At 37.3% G+C, this 27,953-nt stretch overlaps 1 protein-coding gene across 1 annotated transcript; it reads right to left on the bottom strand.

Moving 5' to 3' along the window:
- Positions 1-4,555: 4,555 nt before the first annotated feature.
- On the bottom strand, positions 4,556-27,953 carry CBX2 (chromobox 2). The gene is made up of 5 exons (XM_081317984.1): positions 27,766-27,953; positions 27,612-27,655; positions 26,037-26,102; positions 6,610-6,679; positions 4,556-6,222 (listed from the first exon to the last, which is right to left on the bottom strand). Exons 1-5 carry the CDS (start codon positions 27,835-27,837, stop codon positions 4,873-4,875), a joined length of 1,602 nt encoding a protein of 533 aa, XP_081174110.1. The 5' UTR covers positions 27,838-27,953; the 3' UTR covers positions 4,556-4,872.

Below are 27,953 nucleotides of genomic sequence, written 5' to 3' on the forward strand. Positions count from 1 at the left end.
CCTGGAAAGTCTGTCCCACTCAAACAAAGAAGCTAAGCTTTCCCAGGGTAATAACATCCCCAACTTTTGTTCTCTTAGTATAAAAGCAAAGAAGCAGCTCCAGTTAAAGCAATTAGAAAATGTCATACAAGAACTATTTGGCTTTTTTAAAAAATGGAACATACAGTGGTTGACACACATTGCAAGAAACACTGAACCGATTCTTAGGAGTCTCTTGTAAAGGCATTTCGCTGAGCTTGGAACAGAATAGAGTGAATATTTATTGGAGTAGCAGAAACACTGTAATATAAAGTAATTCTGTTCCCTTTAGTTTTTGGTACTGCAGTTATTAATGTTAATCACAAGACTAAACTGAGCCCTTTCCCTCAGTGTAAACAGAGTAACTAAGTTACTCCAAAAGCAAAAATATTTACCCGATTAATGCAGTAACACAACAGTTATAAAAAGTTTTTAAAATGTAGAATAGTAGCAACAGAACTCTTAAAAACAATTTGTTACATAGATATAACACGCACAGAAGAGGAAGAGCAACAAGGCTAAGAAAAACATGAAAGGGTAGGCTTTGACTATCAAAAGGGGCAGTGATTATCATCGTTCAATTATCTACCCATTACTGATAAAATTGAGTCCTTAACTAGTGAACTCACATGCATCATCTGCTTATACAAAGTTTTGGAATTCAGTTGCATACGCAATATACAACTAAGGAAGAATATGCCAACTTGCTCATTCAGATAAGATATTTAGGACTTTAGACTTTGAAACTGAAATAGCTGGTTAACCAAAAGGCACAGCATTTGAGCTTCTGAAGAAGAACATTTCAGTTTTCCAAACAAGCTGGAGATTAGAAAGAAGCTTGTTTTAAATGGAACCGACTGAAAACCAAAATTAAGAATCTGACGTTGTAGACAAACCCCAAACCCCCAAAAAGGAGGAATGCATCTCTGAGAGAGGAAATGGTTGCACATTATAGATTACAGTTGGAAAAAAAATGAGTATAGAAAATAAACAGAAGCAGAAGCAACTTGCGAAACTTAAAGAACAACAAGACAACATTGTGTGTAGGCTAACAGAAGCAGCAGTCCAGCAAGAGCAAAGTAATACAGGTGCATATGCATGCATACATACATAGGCAGCATAGCAAGGACCTGAGAAATTGGACTGGGGACAACAGAACTTTGTGGGAGGAACTCCCTATTTCTGAAACCACCAAATTCTTCAAGTCCATAAGCAATATTAGCCATTACTTTAATGGAATTTTCTTCCTTGGGAAAAGATAGTAGCTTCTACAACAAAGGGTGTGGTGGGTGGGTGGGTGGGTCAAAGAGAAAGCTGACTTCATATAACTGAATTGCTGAGTCTTCTGACTCTGCTCCAGAATTTTAGTTCTCCACAGAGACATCTACTTTGGCAGAATTATCAAAATATTCTCAACATGCATCCAGAACTAAAAGGCACACGATAGAAATTAAAAAGAATTTAGCCAAGGACAGCTCCGACAGGAGATGCACAACAAAAAAGCTGAGAGAGCAGGCATTCTCATCCGAGTTCCTCAGATCCCCCACTGATAATATCCAAGTGGGATCTACCAATTACTACAAAGAACACACTTTGTAACTTTGACATTTTTTTCTAGGATATCTAAATTTGGCAGATTTTACCAAAGGCATTTAAATGATTGACTAAGGCAGCACCTTCAATATTACACACTGACGTCTTAAAAGTAAGTGGACAGAAGCCCCTAGATAATGTCGGGCACTCTAAGGAGTTTTAGTTGTTGAGGTGGAGAGACTTCCAGAAAAAAAAATAGGAAATGGGAATTGTGTAATCTGACTCAGAGCAATACACAATTTATAGAGTACTGCATTAATTGCAATGGAGAGCAAGTGCGAAAAGAGGGCATCTGATTAAAAGCAGTGAATGAGAAAGCCATACAAATCTACAATTCAAGAACAAAGGCCTTGTTTTCTTATGCTATCTGTCAGGTGTTTATAATATAGCCACTGGGTGGTCTCTTCTACATTATAACAAGTCACATCCTCACAGACTGGCAAAAAGAGATTTCCCTCCCCCCCCCCTCTGATTTAAACAAAGAATATTGTTGGAACTGATAGGGTGAGTTGGAACCAATATGGTCAGCTGAGACACACACCCCCATCAGCTCTGGGTTAAACCAGGAAGGTTATGAAATTCTGAAAATGCTACCTGAATACATTATATTAAGCCTGAAGCTTGAGGCATTCTATCTAGATGCAGGCCCTTTGGAAAATCCTGGGTCAGCTTCTGTTACCTTATTCAGCAGCAGGACACATCAAGAGGAGTAGGTGTAAGGAACTAGGAGCACTGTTTGCAGAAGACTCATTCAGTGCACTCTTACAACCCGGCATATCAAATTTAAATTACAGCTCTATGGAAGCAAATCTCATGGACTTCCTTGGAATTGTTTTCTATGTGAGTAAACTTTGGTGAAAAAGATAAGCTTCCATATCAATTTATTTTAAAAAAAATAATACTAGCTAATATAAGCACGAGCAACACTTTATCCCTGATAAATTTGCCATCTCGCCTTTTCTTAGCTTCACAGCTCGTACGGCTGTAGCATAAACGATCAGCAATACAAAAAAGAGAAACTACAAGAAAGAGCAAGGAAAGTAGTAGGCTAAGCCAAATGATCCGAAAGCCTGGGAACCATTTTCACATTACGAAATACACACAACAAAGTAAACTGTGATCTCAACGTTCAGTTTTGAACAAAACCTTTGCCTCGCTTTACCTTAGAATGGGTCTGATAAACAGTGATCCAAAATCATGTACTTTGTGACTTTGAAAGTTGCAAAAATACCCATTCCGATAAAATTCCTTATAATCAATTTAACGTTCCCTGTTTCTACCTGTTTCCTTTTACTGAGTATGCTGTAAGTATGGGGACTTATCACAGAAGCGCACTGTTAGAACACAGTCAAATTCTGACAGAGCTTGACTGTCAATTGACTTGACAGAGCTCAGTGCTGCCCAAACCTAGACCTTGGCTTTTGACCAACAGGAAGCACCTGTTCTGAGAGGAATAGTAGAAACCTAAACTGAATCATCACTTGACTTCAGAAAGCAGGTAGCCTAAATTAAATATAGGTTCAAGGATGTTTTCACTCCAGTCCATCCTCTCCGGTTTCATACATTAGCTTCCCAGTCAAGGGAAGCCAGCCTTTGCTGGAGCAATAAAACAAAGAGAGGTTTCAATCATTTCTGCCCTGTAGCGATGCCCTGTAGCAGAATTTAACTGGGAGATACCGGACATAGGTAGAGATAAAATAAAAGTAAATGGCAGTTTGTATGACAATGTTATCTTGCCATCTGAAATAATTTTTTTGTAGTTATTGCGGCTAAGAGTAAGTAGAAAGATATCACCCAACAGAAGAGAATATTTGTACCTCAGGATCAAACTGTGGGGTCCTAGATGCTCTCTGAGCTTGGCTGTTTGCTTGCAGATGTTTCATTCTCTGACTACATGACATCATCAGGGCTAGTGACTCTGGTGTTTGCCCCATGTTTTTATACAGCACAGTAATTTGCTCTGCCAGCATTGATGGGGTGTGTGACCCCATACTCAAGACTGCAAACACCATACTCACTAGCACTGATGATGTTACCTAGTTTGGTAATGAAATGTCTACAAGCAAACAACCAAACTCTCAAACTAAAAAGAGCATTTAGGCCTACAGAAAGATAACAATTGCATAGAAACTTCAAAAACCTGCTTTCTGATTCCAAAGATTCTCAACTCATTTTGAACAGCACCCATCAATAGTATTTCATCTCACATTATAAGGCATCTTATGCTTATAAAATCTCTACATCAGCAAAATCTCTAATTTTGCTTCCTTCCCATTTCTTCTGTGTAACAGCATACAAAATGTGTATGTGTGTGCATGTGTACGTGAACATGCTGGGGACTCACAAGTGGTCTCAACTACATAAGCATATAGTAATTTCTCAGAACACATGGCTTGTTTAAGCAATGGTTTACACAAGTCACATTTTACATGGAACTGGTTTCCATATAGAATTTTCCAATGTGTAAAAACTTCCTGAATTACATATTCGTGTGTACACTCATGTACACTCACAGCATTCTCCTCTGAGTAACATCTGCTGACATTTGGCAAGTTGAAAAACATATTGTCTTCTCAAGTTCTTGAGAACATTGTTCTCCAAGGTTGATTTCCTTTATCTGCTGATATATTTGGCAGGCTGAAAAGCATACTTTTTTCTCAAGATCTTGAGACACTAGTCCAAACAAGTGAATTGCTATTTCTGAAGCTTCTAGAGATCAAAGCTCGACCTGAACCAAACTCACTTGATAGCTGTTAGTCCCAGCTCCAGACCAATGCTGTCTTATATATTATCATACCCTCTAGTTTCCAAAGCAAGTTGGAAGTATGTCTTACATACATTCCCTTAAGACAAACTTTTTATATGGCCCTTGACAGGTATCCTAAATATAGATCTGTTCACAAATTTTCAAACTAACATAATTAGTTCTAGGAGCTTAGAAGTGTTGAAACTTCATCATTTGGAAGAAAAAAATAAGGAACTATTTTTCTTAGAGAAACTATTCAGGAGAATGTTCTCTTGAATGTTAAAATCCTCTGGTATTTCATATCATATAGCTAAAGTGTTCAAGTACAGCAAAGCATGGGGTTGTAGTTTTCACTACACTCCTCTGTATTGGCGAGTAACATGAGTAAAGCCAAGACTCTTGAAAAAGAGTCCCTAAACTCATTTCTCTGGTTGCTAACTACTGTGATTTGTTTCTCCTTCCAATATCCAAGAGTCAAATGAGATGGAGGAAGAATGCTTTATCTGCTTTGGAGCTCAATAATGTCTTAGGTTAAAAAACCCCACACTTGTTGGAGACTCCTTAACAGTTACTGTGATCAAATTAGCTGTGACATCTGTGACAAAAACATGTTCAATAAGACTCCGGGTAGGTTTCCAGTCCTGGCTAGTCTGGGTGGAGAGAGACGTATTCTGGTCTCCTCCAGGAAAAGAAGCAGAATCTCTGTCAGAATCAGAGCTAGTCTCCTCTTCTCCAGTGCTCCCTTCCGACATGCCTGAAGTCTTGTCTTTTGTGGGACATACCTCCTGAGCACAGGTGGTATTACTCTTGGTGGCCCCATCTCTCTCACTAAGAGATGCTCTTTGTGCCGGTTTCTCACCTTTGCAAGGATCTGCATCTGTTGATGTTGCCCCTGTGTTGGCAATGTTCTGGCCACTCCCAGGCCCGCTGCCCTTGGATACGTTTGTCTTTGTTGCTAAACTGCTGCCACTGCCTTTGCCAACTGCCCCGCAGCCATGGTGAGAAACATGGCTACTGCCGGTGGAGCTTGGCCCATTCTTCACACTTTGCAGATTTAAAGCTTGTAGGTTGAGCTCTTGGTTGCAAGCTGGCTGGTTGCTGGGAGAGCCAGAAGGAACTTTGTTGCCATTGTGCAAATTCCCTGTCTTTTGTTCCCCCAAGGAATTGCCACTCGGTCTCTTGGTCACTTTGGATCCTTGCACGGTCAATTCCAAGTTTCCGGAACCCTTCTGGTTTTTTAGTTTTAAATCCAAACCTAGGTTGCTCTTGCAGGACATAGCTGACTTCAGAGTCAGTCGTCCCACTGCAGAGGCATCTGCAGAGCTCTGGTTCTGTGACATCCTACTCATATAATGGACAATGGAGCTTTGCCAGCTGATACCGCAATTTGGGCTTCCGACTGTAGAATTCTTCACTATGCTGGAGAGGTTATCATTGGAGGATGCTCCAGAACAAAAGCCACCAAAGGCACCTTGTGCTTCCTTCATGTGGGATTTAAGCATGGCAATGCCAGAACTTTGAGCATTGTGTTGTGGCTGCATCTTGCTTGCCAATTTGGCCCCCCCTCCCCCTCCTAACTCCTTTCTATTTGTTTTAAGCACCTTGGTTAGGTTGACTGTCCTCTTGGCTGCCTTCTGCTCTGGAGGCAGTGGTTTCCGCCCACGTTTCTTCCTAGCTGAGTCCTTGTTTTCAGGTTTGGCAACTAAAATCTGAGCTTTCTTTTGAGGCACTGGGTGACTCTCCCTGTTCCGCTGACTTCTCTTTGTCTCAAGGTCACTTTCCTCCTCTTCATCAGAAGAGGAAGTTGAAGAGGAGGTGGAGGATGAAGAGCTGCTGGATTTGTTCCTGGAGGGGGCTTCAGGTTCCTTTAAATAGAGACAGAGCAGAATGACAGCAACATGAATACGACCCACTTACTCAATAATATTGCCGAAATTCTATTTTCTTAAATACAGTTTACACAATCAATTTTCTGGATAACCGTTTAGTTTTCAGAGCCAACAGAATTTGCTTTTATAATTTGCTTGTTATATTTCAGTATGTAAAAGTTTCTTGCTACAGACAGACTTGTATTTTCCTAAGTAAAATTAGATGTTGCCAATGATGAATAAATATTGACTCCAACTGATAGGAATCAACAAGACTATACAAGAGATTACCAGGCATCATAACAGGTGAAGTCCAGCTATCTGCAAGTAAGAATGCCCCCATGACTGTAATTTCAATGGGTCCTATAAATCACCATTACTTACAACATTTTTTCTTGGTCTGCCTCTGGGTCGTTTGCCTCTTTTCCGATTTTGTACCTCTTTTTCATGTTCCCTGGGAAGACAGAAAGTTATCCTCTTACTTTTCTTTTTCAGTAGAAGATGCCTATTTTTGTTTTTAGACAATTTCACTATAAATTTCACAGGAATCTTGCGATCCATCCAGACTGAAATCTTTGTTACTACTTATGAATGTGGATTACCAGCACAACACAAATTTGCTTGTTTCTTAATATAATAAGAGTATGCTGTACCACATATCACCAGAGCCGAGTGGATAGAAGTTGGTCGCTGCTATTCCTTCATTACACTTTAATGGATCATTCTGCTGTAGTGAAGACTAGGTTCAATGAATTTGTCTCTATTATGCTGAAATATTTTGTCATATCCTCCAAGTTTTTTGTGTAAGGAAACCAATTATTCTGGTTTTGCTGCCTTGAAAAGCATATTTCTAATATGAATAGCACAATTTTAAATGTATGATTATTCTCTTTAGAGAAATTTTTAAGATAAAATACTGACTTTAAAAGCCTGACACTGACATTTTACCCAGTGAAACACTTAACTGTGTTTAATTTTTGTTTCTATGCATTTTGTACATTTTCAAAGAACACTGATTTAAGTGTACAGCAGCTACAAATAAAAAACTTATTACATATCAAATGTACACCCAACATATGCAGAAAGATGTGATCAAAAGTAATGGTGATTTTACTTAGATGCAAAACAGGGACAACCCAATAAACAAAAAAACTATTAAAAGAATTCAATGTGGAAAATTGCTACAGAAGTCGAGTAACTGCACTAGATTTCAAAAAATCAATGTTTCCAAACAGGAAGATCAAATCTATCCAGAATATTTGGGATTACCCAAAACCACATTAGAAGCTCAGCTTGCATCTCTACAGCAAGCAAAAAAATAAATATACCTAATCCAGAGGTATCAAAGAAATGGTAAAAAGAAAATGGGACTTTAACATATGCTTGCATAAGGCAATGTATTCACTAGATTACAAAGAATTATTAGGGAAAGATAAGGACTTTTCATAGTCACTTAATGATACTTTGCACCTGTCTTTGTTATGGAAGTAGATTGGATGTACCTGCCAGTAGTTATATTTTCAAGTTGGGAATCCAGGGAACAACTATTAGACAATATTTCAGAAATAAAATTTGAAAGTACTGATGTTATAACAGAAATATTAAAATACTTTATAGTATCTTTAGCAGAGATTTCCAAAGTGGTCAATGCAATATTCATATTAAGAAGTGCTGCAGAGAAAAAGGCTAAATAAAATATAATACCTATTTAGAGTAAATCTTTAGAAAAAATATTTCAAATATTTGGACTTTTAAAAAGTTATTTTGAGAGTCTACAGGCAGTATTTAGAGGTGTAGTGAGTGATGTGATATTGAGTTATAAACTCTGTATGAAGTGCACCGGTGGATACAGCTGATCCAGCAGATACTGTTTACTTGAGCTATCAAAAGATGTTTGACGAAGTCCCTTATGAAAGATTTCCAAGAAAATATGTCAGCTGCTGGAGGTAAAGAGTGGTCCCTCTTTGGTAACCTTTGGGAAAATGATGCTGGACAAGACTGGATTGTTTAACCTACTACAGCTTCCTTACATTGTTAAGTCTAAAGATCCATGGTGCCTCCTCCAAGAGGATGAATCAGTATATATTAGCAGGAATCTCAGAAACAGGACCCACCGTTTGAAAGATACACCTAACACAGACAGACATTTGTACCAATCCTGGGAGTGGCATGGAGTTTTGACTCCTCAGAGACACCAAATACATATAACTGACTTTATATGTTCTCAGACCTTTAGCAATTGTCTGGTCTCTTCCAGGACTGCCTTATGCAAACTGTTCCAATATTTTCCCCTGGTAAATAGGGATAAATTTTCCTTTACCTTTAAAGTAATACTGGAACTATTTATTTTGATAATGTCCGTCTTTACAGGTAGTCCTTGACTTACAACTATTTGTTTAGCAATCACTGGAAGTTACAACAACAGAAACAAAAGTCACTTAAAAATCACTTCTCAAACTTACAACTGTTGCAGCATCCCCATAGTCAGGCGGCACGTATTTACAATGTTTACACTGTTCCAGTGTAGTTGAGATTCCATTCCAGTTGAAATTTAAACATCTCAACAAATTCATATTATCATTCATGGAAATTTGCCTAAGCTGTGCGAGATTCAAAAGGACACAAGACAAGAAAGTCCTTTATCTCCTTTGCTTTTTGTTTTAGTCTTGGTGGTTTTAATTAAAGACATCAGAAAAGATGAAAAAACATTGATTGTAAAGATTAAAAAAGAAACGCAGGAATGGAGAGCTTTTGCTATTGATTTGGTTTTGTTTCTACAAAACCTCCAAAATGGAATGGAATATTTAATAAATGACTTTGGTGCCTTACCTGGCTTGAAATTATATAAACAAAAAAACAAAAAATGTTGGTTAAGAATATAACTGTACAAGATCATGAAATTTTAACAAGGAAGTCAGGCTTTAAGGTAAAAAAATGTCAAACATCTAGGCGTTATATTACTAATACAAATTCTAAATTATTTCAGAGTAATTATGTGACCTACAATTAGTCCTCAAACTTACAGCTGTAGCAGTATCCTCATTGTTATGTGGCATGTATTTTTGACGTTTACACCATTCCCCCTCTTACCCAATTAGCCATTTTCTCTTACAAAAAACAATTTTAATACTTTAATAAAAAAATTACTATTCAACCACAGCTTACAGGTGAGATCTAGGCAATGAGCAGCATACAAATTTAATAAATACATACAATAAAAAGTCAGCATTCTTCAAATTGGAAAGCAAATGTATTTTTTTAAGTACATGAAACTGAATGTATTTAGTTTCTTTTAAATGGTACATACAGAAGCCCAAACATTAAAAAGGCAAGAAAATGAAATTGTTGTTTAAAAAAATGATTAGTGCAGCATTCTATAACCACATCCTGAAAATTTATACCCACAAATGTTCTGAGACTGCAGTCAGAATAATAAGTAACCATCAAACAACACAGACGAGATGTAGAAACATTCGTTCTACACTGAGTTATTTAGAATACATGGCAGAAAAATCACAGTATGAATACAGACAACCCAACTGATTTACATAAAACACTGGTCCATGTTATTGTTTCACTATTATTGCTTTTGGAATATTAGTACAATGGAGAATTTTTATTTTGTAATGAAAACACAATGCATATTGTTTAATATTAATATACATTAACACATCAACATTATAATTTTGATAATATATTGCTCAAAATAAAATTTTTGATAAGCAAGCTATTGCTGCAGATCTGATATACAGTCTTTCTTCTAATGTTGTATATTATAAGTCATCACAGGAGTCCATAGTTATTATTAGCGGTACTTATTTATTAAGCAAATTTATATGTCTTGATGAGCTTAAATGGACTCCAGAAGATGGTAGAAGACAGGAAGGCCTGGAGGAATGTTGTCCATAGGGTCGCGATGGGTCGGACACGACTTCGCAGCTAACAACAACAACATATGTCTTGATAATTTTTAAATACTAGGGGCATAGCTAAGATATATATTTATGTGTTTAACTTGGTAATCAATACAGAATTAGACTAACAGAAGTCAATTTCAGCCCCAAAGGTGACAACAGAAGGACCTGTCCTGACCACACGAATCCCTGTTCCAACTCCTGAACAGAATCTCCAACGGCAAGGCAAATGCAACCAGCCATTTGGAACATTCCCTATGATAGGGAATGCATTGACAACCTCTGCAACTTTAAGCTGTGTGGACTTCAACTGGCAGAATTCCTCAAGTCAGCACTCACAAATGACCCAGATAACTTTCCTGTTTTGGATTTACAAAAGAAAGCTTTATTTATTTTTTTTGTGAGAAGGGACAAATAAAAACATGAAAAGAAATAAAGCTTTATGACATTTTCTGACAGGATGAAAGATCAAGATTGTTTAAAAAAAGGAAAAATATAAAGCTGTTTTTATTTTAACCTTTATCATCTACTCACAATGACTTTTAAAGCAGCCTCAGTTCTACAAACTTCTTCATTATCCTGATGCCTCAGTTTTAAGGATTTCCCTCATTAATAGATTTTTAAAACAGCCACACCTTCCCCTCCCCGAAATGTTATTGAGGAAACTAAAAGAAAAATCTAGCTCAGAAATAAAGCCAAAAATCAAATGGATCCTTGGTGCTTTCTAAGCTTGGTTGTTTTCTTGCAGACATTTCATTACCCAAATTAGGTAAACTCAGTGCTAAAAATCAAAACATATGAAAAGCTTTCTCAGCATCCAAATAAATTATAGTTGTTGGACTCACTAAATTTGTAGTAGAGCACAAACATAATTAAAAACCTGATTATGTCAGAAGCTTGAAATTCCTGTATAAATCTAGCCTGGGCTTTATCCATGATAAAGAATAAGCTGTAATCCACAGACTAAGGAAGTTATTAAAATTTTAGCATTCATATCTATCAAAGAAATATAATTAGAATACACAGTTGAATCCATGTCTGGCTTGGAAACTGCTATAATATTCATCTCATCAAAAGGGAAACAGGAAGTGGATTTGGAAAAATAGATGAAGATCTACAAAAGCAACAATTACCAAAACTTTCACAAGCTTAGAGACAAACTGAATGAACCTATAACAACTTTTAAAATATCAGACACCATTAAAAAGATAAAAATAAGTAAAGCACCAGGTCTGGATGGACTCTCAAATCAAAATTATAAATGCTTTAAAGACAATTCTTTCAATCACTGAAGGATGCAATGAACATTACTTTGCAGTACTCTACAATGCCTCAGTCTTGGAAAGAAGTCAATATAGTTTTATACTGAAGACCAGGATGTGTCTCTAACAAAAAATTATGGAACAATCTCATTATTATTTATTTATTTTTTATTTTAATTCCATTTATATCCCGCCCTTCTCCGAAGACTCAGGGCGGCTTACAAGCTTAGCAGTAGCCTTCATTCTATGTATATGCCTGCTTATTAGGGCTTTCACACACCCCCAAGTGGCATTATTACAAAGTCAGCTTAATTGCCCCCAACAATCTGGGTCCTCATTTTACCTACCTCGGAAGGATGGAAGGCTGAGTCAACCTTGAGCCTGGTGGGATGCGAACCTGCACTAATTGCAGGCAGCTGGTGTTACTTAATTAAATAATGATTATAAACTTTTTACTGTAATATTGGCTGAAAGATTGAAAAAGATTTCACAGATCTTTATTCAATAACAATCTAGGTTTTTGCTGAAAAGGCAGCTAACAGGATATTACTGAATATTTACAATACGTAGCATTAATATTTTTTGGATGTGGAGAAAGCTTTTGACTAATTTGAGTCTTTATATTTAAATTTTTGGAAGATATGGATTTGGAGGAAAAATTCATTTAAACGGATTTATAGGTGTCAACAAACACATATTTATTTATTTATTTATTTATTTATTTATTTATTTATTTATTTATTTTATTACATTTATATACCGCCCTTTCCCGAAGGACTCAGGGTGATTAAAAACAAAAATACAAAAGTTAAAAACAAATTAAAAAAATTATATTTGTCCCTGAATAAGTAAAACCCCAGTTAAAATTAAAATTAAAACTAAAATTAAAATTCTCTGCCTGGGCCAGAGAGCTCGAAGATTTGCCTAAGCTATGCAATATTCAGAAGGGCACAAGACAAGGATATCCTTTATCTCCTTTGCTTTTTATTTTAATCTTGGAGGTTTTGAATGGAGACATCAGAAAAAATGAAAAAATGTTGGTGTGAAAGTTACAAAAGAAATGTATGAACTGAGAGCTTTTGCTAATGATTTAATTTTATTTCTACAAGACCCCCTCAAAATCTAATATTTATAAATATTTTTATATTTAATTAATTAAAAGAAATGGAATGACTTAGGTGCCTTAGCTGATTTTAAAATAAACAAAAACCAAAAAATGTTGGTAAAGAGTATGACTGCACAAGATCATGAAATTTTAATGAAAAGTCAGACTTTAAGGTGGAAAAAAGGTCAAATATCTAGGGGTTATATTGACTTAATACAAATTTTAAATTATTTCAGAATAATTATGTCACTGTTTGGGATGACATTAAAAAGGACTTATCAAGGATAAATTGAAGTTTATTTTATTTATTTATTTATTTTATTGGATTTGTATACCGCCCTATTCCCGTAGGACTCAGGGCGGTTTACAGGGCAGTTAAAACCATGAATACAAAAAATTAAAAACAAATAAAACAATTAAATTAAATTCAAGCCCCAAGAGTAAATCTAAAACCCAGTTAAATTAACAACCCCACAGTCTGGACCAAACAGATCGAAGAGCCAAGTTTTCAGGTCCCGGCGAAATGAGCGAAGGTCGGGGGCAGTCCTAAGTTCTGTGGGTAGTTGGTTCCATAGGGCAGGCGCACCCACAGAGAACGCCCTTATTGTTGTTGGGTACAATTTCTGTAGTTAAAAGGAATGTTTTACTTAAGATGTTTTTATTTCAGATCTTACCAATATTAATGATCAACGCTCCATTTAAGCAATGGCAAAAAGATATGGCAAAGGAAAAATCTGAGAATCAACTATAACATTGCAAGATGCGAAAGACAGAAGAGATCTACCAGAATTAAGATTATAGTTTGGTGCTTGCTGTTTGGTTTGGATGGAGGATTGGGCGCCCGTAAAAAATAACAGATTATTGGATCTGGAGGACCATGAATTGAGGTTTGCGTTGAAAGGCCATGAATCGAGATTTGGGTGCATTGTCTAACATTAAATCATTACATCACATTGGGTCTCACACAGCTAAGGTAAATGCAGATTTCAAGAGTAATTTTGTTAGGCGTGCCATTCTAAAAATTGGAATAAATATAAAATAAATTTCTCTCCTAAGATCCCTTTTCGGTTGTCACCCCAAGAAGCAAGCCATTTTTTAAGAAAAGAAATGACAATTGGACCAACCTGGTGGACCTATGATGAAATAATATGTTTTATTCAAAGTAAAGAACTTAAGTTAGAAAGACGTGTTTGCCACTGGTTCACTGGTTCAAGATGAAATAACTTATATCCTAACTTAAATAAGAAGTTTGAGTTTGTAAAAAGGGAATTTGAAATTGCATTGTATGCTAATGATGAACAATGTTATTCCTAAAGTCTATAAAATGTTGTTGAAATTGAATTTTGGAAATGAGTATGTTAAAGATTGTATATGATCTCATGGGCAAAGAACTTTGGTTACAATATACCACTTGATCAATAGGAAGACATATGGACAAATGGACTGAAGTTTACATTGAACTATAAACTGAAGAAAAACTTTTATACAACAATGCATCCCTGATGTTTAACATCCGAGAGATTTATGGATAAGAGAACTTCAAATGTTAGAAATGTAATGTTTTTCATCATCTCTCATTTATTACAAAGCAAAGAAATACTGGGACCAGATCTTTAATTCATAAGATTTTTAAAATAAATATAAAACTGAAATCAGAAGTCTTTCTTCTAGGTTTGAGAAAGAATCTGAAAGAAAATTTGAAATTTTATTATTATATATGTTAACAGTGGTGAGAAATTTGCACAATGATGGTAAGACACATTGATTCCCACAATGGAAAAATGGACAGTTTGTGGATATAGCAAAATTGACTGTTTTAATTAGACAGAACTTATATAGCTTTGTTTCCACCTGGAAAACACTTCTTGAAAGGAAAAGGGGAAAAAAATGTAAATTTGATTTTAGGTTTTGATGATTAGGTTTTCTCGTTATAGATATGGTTTGAATTTATTGGAAATGTAAAAGATTGAGGTTCTAACTTTTCTTGCATTCCCTGCACTGAAAAAAACTCAGAAGCTACTACTTTTTCCTTTTTCTTTCTTCATCTTTGCCCTTTTTCTCTTTCTTTTATTTTTGTTTCTATTTGTATTTTATCTTATCATAAATTTTAACAAACTTCCAGTAAAATTTTGTGTGTGCTAAATTTTTTTAGGAATACAGATTTATTTGAAAAAGTTCCATTATATACCTTTAGTAAGTTAAAAAATGAGGTATTTTTGTACCAACCCACTGTAAGTCCACGGGAAAGTGGGTAGAGTTATACTGCCTTTCACAGATTTCTCAATGATTTTAAGAAAGATGAGGGACAGATCATCATGACCAACTTATTCCAGTGCAAGTCCTCCCTTCCCCTGCTTTAACCATGTTTTTTAAAAGAGTTCTGCAATATTATGCTTTTGGCCCAGTTGACAGAAGAATAAAATAAAATTAAGGGTTTCCCCCCCCCCTTTTCTCTAGTCCAGGAGGGTTAAGGTAGGGAAATCACCAATCGAGAGATATGGAAAATAGCTAATGAGGTCACAACCAAGTCAAAATAGTAGATAGAAAGGGTTTTCTTAAGTTGGTTTCGTTTCCAGCCAAATTACGAGTTGCAGCTGAAGTCTGAAAAGTTTCACTTTCTGTAAGCTTAATATATTTCCTCCACAATTTAGAATCAAAATTTAACAGCTATTAATAGGTCTGGAATGTGTTATTCACTTTTCTGTGTGAAACAGATGGTATGATATTACATTATTTAAGTTTGATTAAGTCTAAAGGCCACTAATTTACAAAATTCTCCCTTTTCCGAATACCATTCTCTAATGAAGATTTTTATTTTATTCTGTTCTATTCTACCCTATTTTCTGTGAGATTAAAGTATTTCCTTCAAGAAATATATGTGGCATACATTAGATTCCTTTCCTTTTAATTTTTCAAATAATTCAGTGAGAAAGGTTGATTTGAGAAAGTGACCCAGAGTCACACAGTGAGCATCTATTCTGAAGATAGATAAGAATCTGGACACCGCCCTGAGTCCTTTGGGAGAAGGGCGGTATAGAAATTTAATAAAATAAATAAATACATAAAATAAATTCCCTAATTCTTGTCCAACATTAAACCATGACATGATTACTGGCTCTACTTCATTTCTGGTAGAGATCAAAATTCTATATTGTTTAGACGGAGGAAGTTATAAGCAGATAATTATTTAACTTTCTCTTGTACCAATTAACTGGGCTAGTTGTTGCTTGGTAAGAAACATATGTAATTCTACAGTCTCAAATAATGGCTTTTGCAGTGGTCCATACCAAGACTGTGATATAGAAAACTCTTGGTTAAAACAAACAAACAAAAAAGATACCACTTTCTGCTCCACCTGCTTAAGAAAAAAGCATTTATATTTCAGCAAAGATGCTTTCACAACTAACTCAAAAGAGGCATTTAATTTTTTGTCGAATAGGGCTAAGGTACAAGAGCATTACAGTATCATCAAAGTCACTTGCTTTAAATTTAAAAACCAAAGAATTGAGTTATCAAGGGAACAAATTCAGATGAAAACATTTTTGTGTGTGTGCATGGGCAAAAAGAAGTGTGTATGTGTGTATATACACACACATACATACAAGGGTTAGCAGGATACCAACTGTCCTACAAAATTAAAATCGAATATCTTATTTAGTAAAATGTTGGTCTAGAAAAACTATTGATCAAAATTGTAATATTTCTCCCACTCTCATGTTCTTTAGAATAGAAGTCTCTTTTCTTGCAGAAAAGCAGTTTCAATGCTTGCCTTTCAAAATTTTAATTAACTTCAGTTTGTGTTTGACTGCAGGGAAAGACATCTTAGCATGCCAGGTTATTAAAGAGACTGCATTAAATGTAAGACAACATAAAGTACAAATCCTGACCAAGAAAAGTGTAAGATGATAATCCAGTAAGTAGCAATAATTATCGTTTCAGGAAAGTATGAAAATTTTTAAAAAAGGGAACAAAAATCATTTCTTTAAATATATTCAAAGCAAAGAACCAGCCAAGGCAGTGATTGAGCCATTAGGCAACAGAGGAGTGAAAAGGGGTGCTCAGGAATGTTATTGGGAACATTGAGGAAATAAATGAACAATATTTTCTGTTTGTGCCACAGAAAATATAGATCCGACTCTGTGCTGACTTTCTTAGGAGGGAACTGGAACAACTGAAGCAAACTGAGGTACCCAGAGAAGATTCCACATTAGGAGAGAATGCACAGTAACAAACCATTGGGTCCTGGTGGTATCTGTTCAAGAGTCAGAACTCAAAGGTGCAATCGCTAAACTACTAGCAGAAATGTAACTGGTTCCACATGCTGGGCTAGGTAATGGATGCGGCATCATTCATGGAAGATCTGGGAAATTACAGTATGGTTTTAGCTTAACATCTGTTCTCGGAAAATTGGTGAACATGATAAGTAAAACTACATCCAGAGAGTTTTGCTGAACTACAGTAAGGCATGGAATCTTAAAGATGAACTCTGCTTCTCCAACCTTCTATAGAGCTTTTTGAGAGTAACAACAGACACATGGCTGGGCGTGACCCTGCCAATACCAAGGCTTTTTCAAATACATGCATATCCATCCTACTACAGGTAGTCCTCGACTTACCACCACAACTGAACCCAACATTTCTATTGCTAAGCGAGAAATTTGTTAAGTGGGTTTTTGATCCATTTTACAATTTTTCTTGCCACAGTTGTTGAGTGAATCACTGCAGTTGTTAAGTTAGTGACAGGGTTGTTGCTTCCCCACTGACTTTGCTTGTCAGAAGTTCTCAAAAGGGCATCACATGACCCTGGGACCGCCATAAATATATGAATCAGTTGCCAAATGTCTGGATTTTAATCATGTGACCATGGGGATGCTGCAATAGTCATAAATGTGAAAAACAATCCTAAGTCACTTTTTTCAGCGCTTTTATAACTTTGAACGGTTACTAAATGAACTGTTGTAAGTTGAGGACTACCTGTATTTTGTTTCATGGTAAGTAACATAATGCAAACTGCAAAAATGGAGCAAGAAATAATAAAGACAACAAAATTAAGTCAAAATAAAAGTAAATTAAGCTCAGTCCTCTTTTCACAAACACTATTGACTATACCAGGGGTAGGCAACCTCGGCTCTTTTATGACTCATGGACTTCAACTCCCAGAATTCCTGAGTCAGCAGCTGACTCAGGAATTCTAGGAGTTGAAGTCCATGAGTCATAAAAGAGCTGAGGTTGCCTACCCCTGGACTATACCTTTCCATACACTTCTATTTTTTTTGCAAACAAATTAAATTTCTCATCTTTCTTTTGCAAGCTCTCACTAATTCCCTCCAACCATCAATTTTCTGTTCTATTCATTCTTCATCAATGTATTTCTTTACTAATAATCCACTTTATATTCAATTGACATTAATTCAGTTCCCATTCATGTTTAATTTTGTATTTTCTTCTTTTAAAAACCACACTTCAGTGATCACTTCTAACTGAATCTCTCCTGAGATGCCCAACAACAAAGTGGAAAGTTTGATAACAGGTTCCCCCCCCTCTCCATAACATATATTTCTCTCATTCCCTTTTTTGTAGCACTGTTATATGTATTTTTCTTATTCATAGCCCCTTCTATTTCATCATTCCACCATTTTTTCAGACTTACTATTAGCATAATTCCATGCAAAAAGTGGAACTCCATCTTAATTTATTCTATAGCACTCACATTTTCTTTTCTGGTATCTAATTTTCATTCATTCTGATGGGAAGCTTATATTTACATATTTGCATAAATACATATAAATACTTATGGTAATACTGCTTGTTTAAAGCCAATAGATTTACTTTCAAAGTAGACACTCATCAAACAATCACTATTCTTATTCTCATTTTCATTCCAAATGGTACAGTAATGCTTTTCATACTATTATCTTGTTTCCATTTCTAACCATTCATGTCACAATATCCCCCCCACAGTTTGCATTCATTCAGAATATTTTTCTTTAAATTCACCCCTGGTTTCTGTGTATAACTTGAAATTCTTACCAATATACTTTCAAACACATCCACTATAACCTAAATAGCACTAATTTATATTTTCTGACACACATTTTAGCCCTTGCATTCATGATTAAACCTACAGCTTTACTTTCCTGCATATATTCATATTTACTCCAATTCAGAAGACCCAGACTTCATTCAGTTTGATTACACTTTCTTTCTTCATACAGAATAGAAAATAACAGTTAGAAGGGACTTGGGGGTCTTTAACCTCTTATTTAAGCAGGAGACCCTGTACAATTCCAGACAAATGGCTGTCCAATCTCTTCTTAAAAAGTTCCAGTGATGGAACACCCACAACTTCTGTAGGCAAGTTATTCCACTGATTTCTTTCACTTTTGTAATTATTATTCTTTCATTTCTTTAATTCATATTCTTTATTATTTACTCCTCTTCCACCCTAAGCCACAATCTTCCAAATGCTATGGTCATCAGAAGATGAATCCATAATTATTGTCTTCCAATGCCCAACATGGCTTTGGTCAATTGAAGCTTTCACGTTTTTGTAACATAATTACAAGATTATATCTGTGCCACATGTAGCATTCCCTTTTAATGGCAATTACAATACTGGTCAATTTGGCATATTTTGGCCAGAAAGCCCAAGTGGAACCAAAGCCCCATTTTACCACAAATATATATCCTACTCTGTGCAAGCTTTAACCACTAAGCTAAAGGGTAGTTTGAAAGTCAACATACTCCAGCACGCATTCCCCCACAGAATTAAATGTACTGCCACTTCCTTAGGAATCTCAGAACATGACAAAAATCAAGTATTTTCTTTATCAAAGGCTCTCATATAAATGAAGCATTCATGAGATTAAAAAGTGTCTTATTTTCTACTAATCAAAGGATGTAGAAACATGCTCCCAAGTTTAGATTTTATAATTTGTAATAATACATGATTGTAATATAGCATCTTATGGTATTTTTGTAAACTAGTGAATGTAAATTTAATATATAAATTTTGTTTTTTCCTTTTCCTTTTCCCACTTTTCCTTTTCTTGTTTTCAATAATTTTTAGTTTTATGCATTGTTTATTTTGTTACTGTTATTGTGCATCTTGGTAAATTGATTGTATTCTGTATTCTTTTTAAAAAAACCATTCTCTAAAAAAAGATGATTTCTCTTTTACAGATTGGCAACAGATTAAAAAAGAAGAAAGCAATGAAAAGGAGTAAAGTGACAAATTTCCCAGCTGAGGGAAGAGACAGTCTCTCAAGCATCTGTACTGGGAACTTCTTTAAACTTCCTAAAAAAATATATCTTAACTCAGAGATAAGCAGTAAGCCACCAAGTTTGCAAATGATATCAAACTACAGGTAGTCGTCATTTAGTGACTGTACACAATTGCAGTTGTGGTGAACAAATAATTTTACAACCAAGTCTCACATTTACAACCTTTGCTGGTTACTTTAAACTGATGTTAATAAGAACTGAGTTTTCTGAAACTACAGTAACAAACACGACAAAAATGGGGCCGTTGCAAGAAAGAAGACATTGACTCGATATGTGGCATTGGGGAAAAAAAATTGTCAGTTCTATGCTAGGAATCATTGGTGGAGGGACCAAAAGTAAAACCGCCAACATTGTAAAGACCTTATACAAATGTACGGTACATCCATATCTGGATTAACCACGGAAGAAGGCAAAATGATCAAGTATAGTGTTTTGTATTTCATATATCCAAACATTCCTCATTTACAATATTTTTATTACTTTCCATTTAGAAAATATCAAAGTGATTTTGATAAACCATGAAATAAAAACAAACAAACAAATAAATAACAAATAAAAAACAATTGGTCTTTTTTAAAAAAGACCAATGAAAGAAAAGTTTAAATAACTCAGGGAAACTAATAAAGTTAAGGGAAGTTCTGTACAAGACGTAAGTTTTCAATTTCTAGGAAAACTGGAACTTTGAGGCACAAGCCTCCGTAAAGAATATTATTTGATATTATCTATTAGTTATGAGAATCAGTTTGGTCTAGGCTAAAAACTAGGCGACTGTGAATTTTAGTCTTGCCTTAGGCATGAAAGCCAGCTGAGGGACTTTGGCCCACTGGTAACTCTCAGCCCATGTCAGGCTCAGGGGACAAGTTAGTTGGTCAATTGTCACAACCAATAGATTAACACTTATTTGTTCCAGGAAAAAAAATATACCCTGCACTTATGAGAAAACACTAGGAAAAATATGTATTAAGTAGTGCATCAATTTCACATATCTGGTCCAGGAACAGGTTTTATCCTGCCAAAGATAAGAGATTTTAGGTCCTACATTATATCATTGGAACAGTTGTACTCCGGAACTACACCAGGGGTAGGCAACCTTGGCTCTTTTATGACTCGTGGACTTCAACTCTGGGAGCTGAAGTCCACGAGTCATAGAAGAGCCAAGGTTGCCTACTCCTGAACTACACCATTACTCCTCTGGCCAACTGGCCAACTAAGGCAGTTAATACCCAGACAGCATAAAAACACCTGTAATCAGCAAAAACAATGACAGATAAACAACACATTTCAGGGGCAACAAGTTCAAACTGTGTACTGCTGATGCTACTGAACTCAAGCAACATCCAACACAACCTCTGCATCATTACAAAACAAATCCACACAGGCAATCGCAAACACCCCTCAGAATCCGCCCCCCCACCCCACTCAGTCACCAGTAACCTTGTCCCTTTTGCAAAAATCTCATGTTCTTCTCTTAGTTCTGTAGCACAACACACGAAGGAAAAGAAGGAAAGCTCATATAACACAGCTTCCCAAACAGATACCACTTCAGCATGAGGGAGGCCCAGCTACAGAAGAAATGGCCCGGCCACTCTTCCAACCCACAGAAAACAGGAATTCTCATAAACTGCTAGCAGCACCCTCCAGTGGCTCATTGCATAGGGCTGAACAAAAGATTGTATAAGTTCTACAGGGGGAAGTGCTGGCAAAATACAGCCAGACATCTTTTTTGATACCCAGGAAGAAAGTGCCACGACAAAAAAGGGAGCACAATATTGCTAAGGCTATTGCTAAGCACATTGTGCTTTAGATTGTAAGCCGCCCTGAGTCTTCGGAGAAGGGCAGGATATAAATGGGATTTTAAAAAATGCTAGAAATACTACATAATTTGTTAGCTAATCATTACATCAAAACAACCAACAGATCTATAAGCAGCAATGTTTCTTTCTCCTCCTAAAACTTTAGGTAGTAACCACAGGAATCAAGAGCAAAAAAACCCCTAGTTTGGCAGAAAAATGTTTTACCCTACACATACTGTGTTTCCCCGAAAATAAGCCCTAGCATGATTTTTCAGGATGCTCATAATATAAGCCCCTCTAAAAATAAACGGATCTATTTAGTACCGTATTTCCCCCCAAATGATCTAATTGGAAAAGAAATGTCTTTTGCAGCAAAAATTAATAAAAGACGCAGTCTTATTTTTGGGAAAACATGGTAGAAGAATAGAAAGGGGTCTCTACTGAAGGACACTGCATAACAAGACGAACCATAGCATCAACACATGGATTATTGCTTATGAGAGGCCATCCTTCATTTTTCAGCCTCTGCCATCTTTGGCCAGACCAACTTTGCACTCTTGCACAAGTATCCCATGGCCTCCTGATGATTCTCTAATAATTGATCGAGGCATCTATCTCACCAGTACACACAGAAGAGATTTCCCTCAGCACACAGATGAAAAAGCGCTTATCAAGTAGGTCACATAGCTAGTCTTGAGTCTACCAAACTCTTTGTATTTTCTTGTTCTGCCTTGAGACTAGACAGAGGCAGATATTTTGGCAATTATTTCAACCTGATACTCCAAGCATGTAGGCCTAAAACTCTCAATATCCATAGCTACAATGTCTATGGAAAAAGAAGTCTTAGTCACTATTCCATTGTAACAAAACACAAACAATGCATAGGACAATGTCAGAGCTTTTATTGAACAGTCTCTTTGGGATAGAGCTGCCTCAGAAGAAACTAAGAGCAGAGTCTTGAACATTGGAAACAGTGGCTTAACAGACAGCAGGGTGGCAAACTGTATGACTGTCTGCTCTGCAGGTATGTAAATCTGCCTGGAGAGGCTGGTCAATACCTCACTGAAGAACATCTGGGGAAATCCTGGGTTTTGCTGATAGTCAAAGGTTACATCTCTTTTCTGATCTTGTCCATCAACCTGTACCTGTAGGACAGCAAGGGAAAACATAGAAAATGGAACTCACAACAGATAGCAGGAGTCCATGGCCCCTTAATCTGGACATATACTAAATATTTGGGCAAGAGTGAATGATGTCCTTGATTGCTTAGACAATCCTCAAGCCCTCCCTGAAGTTGCATTCTCTGTGACAAAGAGACTGTTTAATTTTTTGAGTATATTTTACCCTGCAGTGCAAGACTGTGTGTATTGTCCAGTGTACAGTATATAAGTTTTAATTTTACAAAGCAAAGGCACTCATGTATAGCAGTTGTAATGAAACACCTGATCCTTGCCAGTCTTTGCCTTGGTATCTAGGAATGAGAACTTCTACTGCTGAACAACACAGCCCATGCAAATGTGTTTTGTGAATATGGCAAAGGGATTGGGAATTGGTATGGGAGAGAGATGCGATTTAACAGATGTTCCTCATTTCCATGCTTACCTGTGTGCAATACTGTCTTGTCCTTCAACTCGGGAAAAAGAATTTGGTGCCAGACAAATGTGTCTGGAATGCCAAGATAAGTACCTGTTGAGGGTTCTAGGCAAAATTGGTTAGTAATGTTGTCATATGTGTTGCAGGATCAGCAGGTTTTGTGGACCAACGTTCCCTTTTTGTGCAAAATGCCTCTTCTCTATATGTTCCCATCATTCTTCCATTTGAACTCTCTTTGCATAATGTCAGGCTAAAGATACTTCCCATGCTGCACACTTATTCTAAGACATGATATCTGTCTGAGGCAGATACATGTAGGTTATGCTTGCAAGGTGAGCTACAAGTGCTAAACACTGGCATACTGATATCAGTAAGGCTGTTGTCAACACCAGGGTAGCAATTTCTGATCTTTTATTTCTCTCACTGAAGTGAATGAAAAGAAAATTTCTTGCACCAAGTTTTGGATTGACTGGTAAATATTGTACACAGAAGAGAAAGTGCCCATCAACTGAAGGGAGATAGTACCCAACCTAAGTATTCTCCTCCCTTGGTATGTCTACATGAATATCTATGATAACAATGTTTTACCAGCACTGTACATGTCATATATCTTCCATTCCTTTGGTACCGCAGATCTTAAAATCCTTTCTCATTATTATTACTTTTGAGTGCTTCATTTGTTGGATATCCAGGAACTATCTTAAGTTATAAGAATTCCATAGGTTAAGAAACAAAAATAAAGGGAACAACAGAATTACAATTTGGGAACATATATACATTTGGAAAGTTTGAAATAACTCTTATTTACCTGTCCTTATGTTGCTATTTTCCCTCTGATACTTTATTTTTAATAACTTTATGAAGTTATATAGTAAAATTGCACAGAGTAAGGAGAATTAAATATTCCAACATTGTTCTACAGTCCAACAGTGGCCAGATACCCATAAGAAAACATAAGCATGGCATCAACAGCAATATTTGTTAATACTAAAGGGACGCAGCTACTGAACATGGAGATTTCAGTTTCTTGACAAAATAAATCCATCCTTGATTTATTTAATATTTTTAATTCCAGGCCTAGTAGACACATCTCATGCAGATAATTATATTGTTTTACAAAGTTTCTTATTTACTCTTGTTCTCATCATCCCCATTTAGAGAATAATTTCTCAGCTTTAATACATTTAACAGAATAACAGAATTGAAGGGAACTTGGAGGTTTTCTAGTTCAACCCCCTGCTCGGGAATGTATTTATTAGCATTTATATACTACATGATAACTAAGTTGTTTTTATATAATTCATATACTGTATTTCCATGCCATTTTTAGCAATCTTCTTCTAGAACTATATTATTGGAATTAAAATTTAGATAAAATAACTAAGGAACACAGAGGACAGAATCAAATCTATAATATGTTACAGTAGACAGAAGTTCCACTTTTCACTGTGAAACAGCACACAGCTGGGAAGAAGGCATGGCCCAATCTATAAATCTTGTAACACTGTCACTTGCACAGGAAATCAGTTTCATGTTTTTCCAAAAATATGTGCAGGAAACTACAGTTGTACGAACTCTGAAAGCTGCTCAAACCTGCATAGTCAACCACTTGAATCACACTGGAAATTCTGGTGGGAGGATGCAGCAATATATTATTCTTAGAATTTGTATTCTGTAAGTGTGATAAAGCATTGAAAAGGTGACTATCAGTGTATTTATTTTATATTTAGTGCAGACTGCCAGTCTAAACATGTATTTGCTCACTTTTGCTAATTCCTTTGACACACTTCTCTTGTACGACCATTGCTTTAGCTTTCCATTCTTTTCCAATTATTGTGCATATTTGTTATCACAAGTTGTACTAAGGGAATAGATCTTTTAGTATCTTCACCTACTTGACTAATTTGGAGCATTTTATAAACTTCTCAATGTTTATGCAGTCTGCACAACTACTACATGCTAACAGATTTAAGAAGAAAATTGTTGCCTTCACCCTGGGCACAATTCGATCTCTAGCATACTTCCTTCCAACACCAAACAGCCTTTCTCTTGTATGCCAGATATTTTAGCTTTACATTTCTTTCCTAATATCATACATTTTCAATAGTTCCCAATATCAGTGGCACCTGCATTGGAGCAAAATGAGCAAGAAAGTGGACATAATCTGAATCGCATCCCTTCTGTATGCACACACATCCTCAATACATGTAGAAAAGGATGGGGCTTGGATTGGGATGACTTGTCCACCAATTTGAATCTTCTGACCCATCCTGCACAGATACTGTTTAATATTCTACATATTTCTGTGAGTGTACATTATATTCAGAGAATATACTATTTAATATCTTCTTTTCTGACTAGCAACAATTTTTATAATTTCTCAAGATCCATAAAACTTGCATGAGGAACAAGTCAAGCTATAGGCAGCTGTTTTAGGTGCTAACAGAAGTCTTAAGCAACAAGTTAGCTATAGCAGCCTTCTTCTCAGCATCCAGTGAGACATACCTAAATCCTCTCCACCTTCAATAAAACATAACAGGCTCTTTTTTCATAACAACTTGGATAGTTTATCAATGTACAGAATGAAATCTATACAGTAACCCCTATGCTGAATTCAGAAGCAAAGAAAACAGGAAACACAACTAAACCCTGTCTAAAAGCATCACAAATCAACTTTACACTTGAGCTTTCTTCATTAACCAGGCCCTTAAAAACAGTACTTGGGTATGGAGGAAAAATAGGCTAATGGGCTTCAGTTGGGGAAACAATAGAGTACTCTGTATTCAGTTTCCACAATTCCAGCTGGTCTGCCTAGACAAGCCCTCCTCCCACCTCTCAGCAAGGTCGGTGGCTTACTCACTTCTTCTGGAAAGCCAAGAGGAGTCTTGGATCAAGAATATTCTCTTCAGGTTCCCAGCTGTTGTGCCTAGAAAAGAGGAAAATCATTCACTACGATATATACCCTTTCTTACAACATACCATTCTCAATTAGAGGCTTTGTTTATTGTAGGCTGCATTTTGAAGCAAAGCCTATCAGAAGCACAGTGCACACTTTAGCTCTCCCTAAGCCATTTCTCAGATTTGTTGGGCTACTACTACAAGTCCCATAACCCCCAACATGGAAGCACTCCTGCTCTGCTGGCTAGGAGTAAAGAGAGCTGCAATTGAATCAAACTAGAGGCCATCAGAGGAAAAGCTGGCTTGAAAGTAATAATTAATTAAAGACTGTCTTGGCCAGTGGACCTAAGACAACTTGCTGAATAATAATAAGCACTAGTTTAATTCTTGGGTGAAATTTAAATTTTTGCAGCAAAATTCACAAAATCAATGAAAAGTTTGTGCTTTGTTTGACGACTGGACCCGTTCAATTTGCTTAATGGAAAAGGCATGGGAGGCAATCAGAAGAAGAAAAAAAACAGGAGCACACTGAGATGCATTATGGATAACTTGAGCACGTGTGAGGGGAGGGGGCTGGGGTGTAAGAAGAGAAGCCAAGCAGGAAAAAGGATAAAAGCAGAGGGAAGTCTGGCTCTCAGGAGCAGCTGGCAGGAGGGGTAAAGGGAGAAGCTCCTCTTTTAGTCTTGACAACCCTTTCCCCCCTTCTTCACGAGCGGTGGGGGGTGGAGGACCCCCACCGCATGCACGAAGGGGGGGGGAAGATCTGGGTTCAGAAGCGGATCGACGCAGAGCAAAGGAAGCTTTTGCCATTTCTGCGGAGGAGCCTTTACGCTTCTGCAGAGCTGCACCTCCCCCTGGCACCGCGTCCCCTTTCCAACCAGGGAGGCGAAGGCGGCCCGCGGACTTCTCCGAAGTTCCGTTTAGAAGCGGCAAAGCAACAAGCCAAAGACACGGGAGCCAAGCCAAGCGAGGGAGTTTCACCGAAAGCCGGCGGCACAGGCAAGAGCCCACCCAATAAAGAAACGGGGCGCAAATTTCACTTAATTACTACTAAACAAAAGGAAGGTGTGGACGGGAAGAAACGCTCCCGGAGAGGAGGGAAGAGTAAAAAAAACAAAACAAAACCACCCGTAAGAAAGGAGAGTAACTTCTAAGCCAGGGGTCTTCAAACTTGGCCCTTTTGTGACTTGTGGACTTCAACTCCCAGAATTCCTCAGCCAGCATGGCTGGCTGAGGAATTCTGGGAGTTGAAGTCCACAAGTCACAAAAGGGCCAAGTTTGAAGACCCCTGTTCTAAGCGCTCGTCAAGTCCAGCCGAGGTTTTTGCAGGCGTTTCTCCCGGCCCAGGCTTTCTTTCCGCTTTCCCTTCCGCTTGGGCTGGCGGTTGGCAGCCGCGCCGCCCGCCTCTTGTTTTCGCCCGCGTCCCCCCGCTCGCCTGGGCCCGGCATCCCCGAGCCCTCCAAGCCCCGCCCTGGGAGCCCCTCAGCTCAACGGCTGGCTGGCGCTCAGCTGCTGGCTGCTTCATTGTCCGACTCACTTGGAAGACCAGCCTCGCCACTTCACCAAATACTCCAGCTTGCCCTGTTGAGGAGAAGGGGGAGGAAAAAAGAAAAGAGGCGCGTTACAGAGGGAGCCGAGGCGGCGGGCGACGGCGTCGCTGCTCTGGGCTGCCGGCCGCCTCCGCTGCCCACCTTGCGAAGCCGCTTGCTGAGGATGCACTCGGCGGCGAAGACTTGCTCTCCCACGCTGCTCAGCTCCTCCATGGCGCCGACTGGCTTGGCTCGGCTCCCTCCTCCTCCTCCTCCTCGGCCGCCGCCGCCGCTTCTTCCGCCACCTCTGACTTGCTCTTAGCGGAGCCAGCGTTGTGCCTGCATAAGGC

This window comes from Vipera berus (assembly GCF_964194415.1).
Source record: "Vipera berus genome assembly, chromosome: 2".
Classification (NCBI taxonomy): Eukaryota; Metazoa; Chordata; class Lepidosauria; order Squamata; family Viperidae; genus Vipera; species Vipera berus.